Source organism: Sitophilus oryzae, unplaced genomic scaffold, assembly GCF_002938485.1.
Source record: "Sitophilus oryzae breed Bouriz unplaced genomic scaffold, Soryzae_2.0 scaffold_178_pilon_pilon, whole genome shotgun sequence".
NCBI lineage: Eukaryota > Metazoa > Arthropoda > Insecta > Coleoptera > Curculionidae > Sitophilus > Sitophilus oryzae.
This window is the reverse complement of record NW_022146490.1, coordinates 561229-569849: the sequence shown is the minus strand read 5'-3', so window position 1 is coordinate 569849 and position 8621 is coordinate 561229. Positions and strand designations below refer to the sequence as shown.

Genomic DNA, 8621 nt, shown 5'->3' with positions numbered 1-8621 from the left:
AGGCGAGTTTTGTTGATGTAAATAATAACTGTTTATATATTTATAATTAATTTATTTTTGTTTCCTCAGATATTTTGATTAAAAGAAAATATGTAAAACAATACAATGCTGTACTGGTCAAGCTTAAGCACGTGACTAAAAGTTTATTTAAAGACAAATTTTTGAACAGGGTGTCCAAAATTCAAGAGTGAAATAAGGCATTCATAGCATACCTACCTCTGTAGATTTTTTTAATAAACATGACCATGTTTTCTAATATTTTAGAAAACTCTTTTTACCAATAATATAGCCAAAACGTTCTTCTCTATTATACAGACCACAAAAATTGCTAAAAAGGCAAATATTCATGGAAAAGCATGGTATTCAGGCATTCGTATGCAAAACTAAAGCTAATGTCTAACGGTAAAGTAATAAAGCCCTTTATTTCGCCAAATCCTGACAGTCTGGAATATCTGCAAGATTTATGAGTCTATGCCGAGGACGCAAAGGCAATAGATCACAATATCATACTTAATCTAGTTTACTTCGTGTCACTTATTTCCACTTTCCTAAACATCCATAGAAAAGTACTCAATCACTTTATCTAAATTTTTATTCCTTATTATTTTTATATCGCGAACCAAATATTTTACATAAATTTTTAAAAATATATGCCTGAAAAACAAATACAACGTATTTGCTACATTAGACAACCAGTTAAACACACTAGAGATTGATTAATAAAAAGAAGAACTGAAACTAACCTAAAAAAAATATTTTTCATAAACATCAAAACATTATAAGATTTCAAAGGATTTACTTGATTTACGTTAAGTAAAATAGAAATAACACTTTTAGGAAATATTCGTAATGGGTAAAACGATACCACTGAAGATCAAAGCGCAGTTAGAAAGCGTTGAAGAACTTAAAACATGCCACCCAGATTTTTCGTTCTCCCTCAAACTGAAATGCACTGGCTGCGGTGAGATATCAGATAAATGGCACGATGTAACTGAATCTGAGAAATATCCGGGCAAAACAGGCCGGTCTGAGAATAATTACATTGCAAAGTGTAAAATGTGTGGCAGAGAGAACAGTCTAGACATTATATCTGGAAGTAACGGTAACTTTCAAAAAACCGCATTTTTTGTTAGTTATTTTTAAATAACTCTTACCAGAAGATTTCAGTCATAGTGATGAAGTAAAGGACATTACTAGAACCTCTTTTAATTCATCTAATATTCATTTTGTTTGTGAGATCTGAGACAATATTCTAATATCATTCAATTTCAGCTTCGTATACAATTGAGGATTCTGAAAAATTCAAAAGCATAGTTTCATTCGATTGTCGTGGAATTGAACCAATTGAATTTCAACCAGGTGATGGCTGGATTGTGAAAGTTGCAGAAAGTGGGAAAATATTTACTGATGTTGATTTAAAGGAAAAAGAGTGGGTTGAATATGATGAAAAAATACAACAATCTGTTGGAATATATGAGTTTGAATCTGAACTTAAATAAGAATAAAATATTAACGTTATCATAATAAAGATGTTTTTATAAACAAAGTATATGATTTATTTTTTTACATACCTGCAATAATGATCATATAATATGCTTGTGAGGTATGTTATATTTTGAACAGAAATATATGTTTAATCTTAGATAAGCATTACCCAGTAAAGTTGAAAAATATGTAGGGTTTCTAATAAATACAACATACGTAAAATTATATTTCCCATATCATATGGTTTCTGTTTACATTACCCTATGAAGCTTCCATAAACATATGAAAACAAAATAAGAATAGATTTTTACTTGAAATATTGTTCTTCACTCTTTATACTTCGTATTTTGGCAATAAAGCATGGTTATTCAGGACATTAATGATAGTATTTATAGAATTAAATGTCCAACATTGCAAAAATAGTCATGGAATGCAGTTAAATGTCCCCCGCTGACATCATCCAATGACGTAAAACGAGATTCCCGCTCGACCGGCCAAAATCTGTCAGATGTTCTTATGCCTAACTTCAGCATTGTTATGGCTGTCAGCTGCGGAAACAGGTGATAAGAGTTAAAAACAAGTCCTCGATTTTATGTGTTTTTCTGTGAAAATATAAATGAAAGTGTCTCCATTTGTTGTTGAGTGATTTTAACAAAGTGTGGATTAATCATAATATATCAAATAACTCGAAAAATGTGTCCGATTTAAGCCAGTTTTTGCGATTTAAATTTGTTGTGATTGTTCATTTACCGTTTCGAGTAAGTATGCAACCCATCGTACAACTCCCATTCCGCCTAATGTTTTTCCCTTTAATAATTAAATAGATGGTTTTTAATAACATTTGGGTGTTTTTAGTGCAAAATAACATATCTGGGGTGGTATAAAATCAGCCTAGAACGCTATATCCTGGAAAAAGGAGCTTTGAAAATCCTGTGTGAAGTTGGCTATGCACAGGAACGAAAAGCTTTGCCCGCCTAAAATTTAACCATTTTCCTGACTTGGCGGGATAAAAACAGGGTGCTAGGATATTTTTAGTTGGTTATGTAGATGCTCCACGTAGCAAAATTTCTGCTGGGATCTTCAACTTGGAAAAGAAACATTCTTCTATCGTTTTTTAACTAAATTTAAGTGCTCGAAGAAGTATTTGTGCCAGAACGCAGTGATAAAGTTCCTACTATCTCAAAAGCGGAAGGATCAGACTTTAGAATTTTTGGGGCCGAATCTTGGGTGGTAAGTTTATTACTATTATATCATTCAGACATTCAGGACTTTTGTGCACCTGTTAAAGACAGTTTTGAACCATTTGATCTTGTATTTTTTTGTGAAATAAAGATGGAAATTTGAGGGTTATGTGCACAATGAGGTGTGGTATGGTCGCACATTTTGGGGAAAATTGGCTTTAATTGGATACTTTTCAATTTTTTTCTTTTGGATATTGCTTCCTGGATTTGTAACGATCAATACAAGCTATCGACCGGCTTATTATCGCCCCGATTTTTGAAAATATCAAAGTTGAAAAAAATACATTCGAAGGGCACCAAAGTGTCTTTTGATGGAATCCATTTTCAAGCAGTATGAGTATATTATGGACAAACTATTTTCTGGTATTCTTCTCTCCTATTTTAGAATCATTTAAAATTTAAATACCCATATTTAAAAGGCTTGTACAACGTGCATTGACCTTTAACTTGGCATTAGTTATTTTCAAGGTATTGTGAAAGTGAATACAAGAATAGATATATTATTTGAAATATCGTCATTTCCAGAGCAAAATACGATATATCATAGATTATAAGTAGACACATGAGCCTTTTAAATTTTAAAGATCCAAAAATGAGGTCATATAATTTCACTTATGTAAGCCAAAAAATTCTTTAGAAAATACTTAATTGTTTGTACTTTAATTGTTGTGATAAATATGGTCTAGATTTCTGAAGGTAATTTTAATTAATTAATATAAACATTACCTAGATATTTAAATAAAATTTAATACATTTAAGATTGTTAATAACCATGCACATGCAGTGGGTGTACAGATAGAAATACTTAATTCAATAAATAAATTTATAAAGAGCTTAGAGTAATTTCTATTTTAAGGGGTTGTTATTGAATATTACATAATAAGGGTGCTACTCGAAGGGGTAATTCGAACATATATTTTTGTTGAGTCCATTTTTTCAGTGTGCATCTTTTAAATTGCAGAATAATATTATTATAAAAATGACTGACAAATATGAGTGTGAATTATCTGAAAACCTGGATTACACTACCAATAACAGTCCTAGTGACGCTGAAAACAATGAATTACTTAATAAATTGGAAGAAGAAAACTATGCAGAAAGTACTAAACTACCCTTTCAAGAATTATTAAAAATGCACCATAAACAAACTGTTTGGGGTTTCAAATATGGTGAAAATATTAGGGCCAGTGCATTATCTAGGGACAAAAATTTGAAAGAAAGCAATGAAAAGAAAAGGGATAATGATTTAGATGGTAAGTTCTGTTATAGCAAAATACATGTCTCCAATATTACTATGGATAATATGCTTTAATTTTAGGTACTGATAATTCAGATTGTATTAATAGCGAACCTGGTCCATCAACATCCATAGCTTGTACGACAGAAAAAGAACACAAAACACCCCATTCGAGGAAAGACTGCAGAACCACCAGGAGCAGAACTAGCAAAAGGAAGAATAGTTGCAAACAAGACTTTGGTTCACCTAGAAAGACTCGAAAGGTTCCATTACCTTTGATGAACTGGGCAGACAGCAAAGAAGTTTGGATGTTTATGGTAAGGAAATACAACATATAATTTATTTATATCTTTTGCTGTTTATTTGGCATGGTAACTATCTTTATGTACCTTCTTATTCATATCTATTAAACCTGCTAGTTTTCAGATAAGATTTTTGTATTTGAGTTCTCACATTTCAGGTATTTGTTTACCTTGAAATGATAAAAATGTCTTATATATATTTTTTAAAGGCAGCATACTATATTCTTTTATATACTTATTCATTAAAATATTGAAATACAAGGATGTGATCTTTTTAAAGGTCTATAAAGAGGAAGCTTCTCTGAATTTGAGAAATCCACGTCTTTTTGAGGACTTCACAAATTTCATGCCTCGCATGAGAGCCATCTTGTTAGACTGGGTGATGGAAGTCTGCGAGGTCTATCACCTCAGGAGAGTCACCTACTATTTGACAGTAGACTATTTTGACAGATTCTTGTCTTTGAAACCTGATGTTCCTAAAAATCAACTACAATTGGTAAATTTTTAAACCAAAAATTGAAAATAATAATACTAAAAATTAATTGACTTTTAGGTGGGAGTTACATGTCTATTTTTAGCTTCTAAATTAGAAGAGGTGTATCCACCGCGTTTGACTGAATTTTCGTATGTTTGTGACGGAGCCTGTACTCCTGAAGATATCCTGAATTGTGAATTATTAATTTTAAATAGTTTGGGATGGGATTTGAATGTTATGACGCCCACTGATTGGCTTAATTTGTATATGCAAATACACTTTCAGGTAATTTCAATGTCTTTTTAATTATTAGACATGGGTTTTTTATGTGTTTCTTATTTTTTTTAGGCCCCAACTGTAATACGTCAAAGACTGCACGAGGACACAACAAGAAACTTCTTGTTTCCTCAATATTCCGGATATCAATTCACCAGAGCATCACAGATGATAGATGCTTTTAGTCTTGATCCAGGTATAATAAACTCAAAAATTATTTTTGTTATATTGTTTTTCATGATTTTCTTTCAGGATTTCTAAAATTTTCATACAGTACCATGGCAGCTGCTGCTGTATATTTCATGTATGGTAAACAGCCAGCTCTGGATGTGTCAGGGTTGACATGGGAACAGCTCCAACCCTGCGCCGAGTATATGGCTGCTTTCTATTTAGTTTTAAGGGATACTCCAGATCCAAGGTATTAAAAGTGATGGTTTATTTTAAAGGTATATTTTTTTAATTTTTGTATATTTTTTTCAGACTGATCAGTTGCAAATCTGATACACCACAGGAGGACCAAAGCCAGCCACATTTGGCTTCAATCAGGCAAAAGGTTCCTGAGTTGGTTAAGGATGAGAATCACAGTTTGCAGACTCATGTGGTGAATATGGAGTACTTTGAGAAGTCTGCTATTATTAGGTGAGTGAAATAAACAATTTTCTTATTTTTTTTGTAATATTAAGATAATATATAATATACTGTTACTTGTTTCTGAAGTATTTAACTAATGTTTCTGTTTTCTTATTGCTTGCAAATATGGAAGGGTAAGTATTTATTGATATCTTTGTTAGTTTTAAATAAATGTGACAAAGAAAATTCTTCTGGATTGGTATTCTATCTTCAACTGAATCTAACAAAATTTTTATTTTTAATTTGTGTCAAAAATAATGTAAAAATTAGGAGGAGTATACAGAGGATCTGTTTTTCAAGAACTAATTGGACTCATTTACAAATAAAAAGAAATGTATTTTTTAAATAATTTTGAAAATTTTAGACAATATTTACATGAACTGAAGTCTTGTATTGAGCTATTTTAAATGTAATACTGGACATGTTAATACAATTTCCAGTTTTATGATAAACATACCTAGTGTATAATGTTCTATACCGGGTGCGTCTCTAAAAAAACGAGATTTGGTATGTTAGTATATGACATAAATTAGGATTGATTGACGTATTCAATTGTTTTTGGTCACTTCCTGTTTCACCGGAAATGACTATAATTTTTGATTTTTAAATGGCACTCTCGGTATTTTTTTACTTTATTCGATAGAAAATGACATTCTGAATAGAATGACATATCATATGTCAACCTTTGACATTCTTGCTTAAATAAAATTGAATTTTAAAATTCAATCTAGAGTGCTATGGTTATGTTAAAAACACTAATTCTTAATCAAGGAACCTTGGAAAAATAGATTTGATTGTCTAATGTTTTTAGTGTCTTATGGCCAGTTAGAAAATGCTCAAATCGTATTTTTAATCATATCTCAATTTTTTCAAATAGCCATACACTTACCATACACTAGGTATTTCGAGTCAAATTTTCGTTACGAACCGCAAGTTATAATTTCAAATAAACCATATGCGAAAATGTCAAACGTTGACATCTGATATGTCATTCTATTCAGAGTGTTATTATCTATCGAATGAAGTAAAAAAATACCGAGGGTGCCATTTAAAAATCAAAAGTTGTAGTCATTTCCGGTGAAACAGGAAGTGACCAAAAACAATTGAATACGTCAATCAATCCTAATTTATGTCATATACTTGCATTCCAAATCTCGTTTTTTTTTATCTGAAAAAATAAAAAAGTTATAGGGGTGAGCCACTTTTGAGACGCACCCGGTATATAATTTGTTGAATGAGAGAATATGAAAGATATTTTCTGACATTTTAATTCAAATTAAATTGTCTACTGATGTCATTTTTTGACTATGTCCAAATCTTCCTTTTTTTGCTGTTCATATTTTACTTTTATAATGCAGTTTTAACGTTTAATATAAGAACTTCAAATAACTTACGATCATTTCTCACTATCACTCTCAAGAATGCCATATCTTACTACCTCAATGCTAAAGAAACCCCAATTTTGGTATTATAGATTAGAACAAATGGGACTTAAAGTTGAAAAAACCTATGTAAGCAAGAAGAAAAACAAAGAAGAAAAATCCCAGAGCGACTTGAGCGAGGATGAGTCCAAAGAAAACCGTCCTCAACCTGAAGAAACCGAGGATGACCTGATCTGCATGTACGACGTGGAGAAGATTTCTTGCGATGCTGTGGCCCTGGATGATTCGGACATAAGCATATCCAACGTTTCGTCTCCCGATGCCGACATCTTCCTATCTGACGACAAAGCCATGCTCAGCTTCGACCAGATATTAGATGGTATAGTAAAATGCAACCAAAAAAATATACCCGTACCTCCTCAGTCCCCCAGGGCGGAAATAGAAGAAACCCTGGATAGGTTAGAGTAGTTAATAGGATTGATCTTAGGTAGGTTTTTAATCATTTTCAATTGAAACGTTTATTTTTATAAGGGTGTATGTGCCAGCATGGTCATAAAAAAGGGCCCTAGGGTGGGGATCCTTGACAGTTCTGTTTGACGATTCATTTGACACATTTGATCATAGATAAAGGAAATAAATTGAGATTGGAATGCCCGTCAAAATATATAATTGTTATGGGTCGCGACCGTTGTACGCGATCTGGCGCTGCTATAGCGGTTGCTATCAGATTGTTAAGAACAACCGCTAAACAATGACAGAAATAATTTTCTCTTGTCAAAGCCAGAATCTTAAAAAAATCTTTCAAAATTTAAACTGCCCTCATTGAAAAAATACCGAAAAGTGTTTAAATCGTCCATTCTCAAAGTAATTATTGCTATTTGGTGAGTTTAATTTAAATTTTATTTACTCAAACCCGTGATAATTGTGAAAAAGTGGGATTAAAAAATTTAAAAAAGCTGTATTGTGAACTGTGAACTGCAAAAACCATCGTGGATCGTGGCATAACGTCGGTTTCCAATGTTTCGTAGGTATTTCATACATGTCCTTAAATGAAATAAAGTTTCTTGTACGCAACACCCTGTATTATATTTATAAAATTAAAAGAAAATAATAATAAATTTGAAGAAACAATATTTGGCGACATAATTCCGGAAAATGCCGAACCGATCCGAAATTATCAAAAGCTTTGGGCCGCGACCGTTACAAGAATAGCGCCAATTTATCACTTTCCAATTTAAACTTGTTTCATTTATCTTTGCATTTAAATTTGATTTGAAATTTTGTGGATTTGTCAGTCTTTACTAAGCCTATATTATTATTTTCTAGTGAGTTATATTATTTATTCTACTATTGATAGTTGTTGAAAGGTAGTAAATCCAGAAGAAAATTGTAGCAGAACTTAAATTAACAGTGACACTACTGCGATTTATCGAAAAAGACTGTAAAATAGTTGGTCGTGTAGCGTGCGGTAGATCTCGGTCAAAAATCGAGGGAAATAATGGAATAATTTTTCTCTAGTAAGTGACTATACAATACGTGTATACATACAGGGTGAGTTTCCTACGATGTTCTCTATGAGTATCTCGGAAACTA

At 31.8% G+C, this 8621-nt stretch overlaps 2 protein-coding genes and 1 long non-coding RNA gene across 3 annotated transcripts; 2 read left to right on the top strand and 1 right to left on the bottom strand.

The window, feature by feature from the left end:
- Positions 1-613: 613 nt before the first annotated feature.
- LOC115882613 (UPF0587 protein CG4646) lies at positions 614-1546 on the top strand. Its single transcript, XM_030900804.1, has 2 exons — positions 614-1102; positions 1273-1546. The coding sequence occupies exons 1-2, from the start codon at positions 850-852 to the stop codon at positions 1497-1499; spliced, it is 480 nt and encodes a 159-aa protein (XP_030756664.1). The 5' UTR covers positions 614-849; the 3' UTR covers positions 1500-1546.
- LOC115882614 lies at positions 1116-1941 on the bottom strand. Its single transcript, XR_004050219.1, has 3 exons — positions 1746-1941; positions 1572-1683; positions 1116-1293 (listed from the first exon to the last, which is right to left on the bottom strand). It is a non-coding gene; the product is annotated as an uncharacterized LOC115882614 (long non-coding RNA).
- A 246-nt stretch (positions 1942-2187) lies between these two features.
- LOC115882611 (G1/S-specific cyclin-E1) lies at positions 2188-7858 on the top strand. The gene is made up of 10 exons (XM_030900802.1): positions 2188-2243; positions 2341-2715; positions 3688-3979; positions 4045-4280; positions 4546-4761; positions 4819-5025; positions 5089-5212; positions 5269-5434; positions 5497-5655; positions 7121-7858. Exons 3-10 carry the CDS (start codon positions 3706-3708, stop codon positions 7494-7496), a joined length of 1758 nt encoding a protein of 585 aa, XP_030756662.1. The 5' UTR covers positions 2188-2243; positions 2341-2715; positions 3688-3705; the 3' UTR covers positions 7497-7858.
- The last annotated feature ends 763 nt before the right edge of the window (positions 7859-8621 follow it).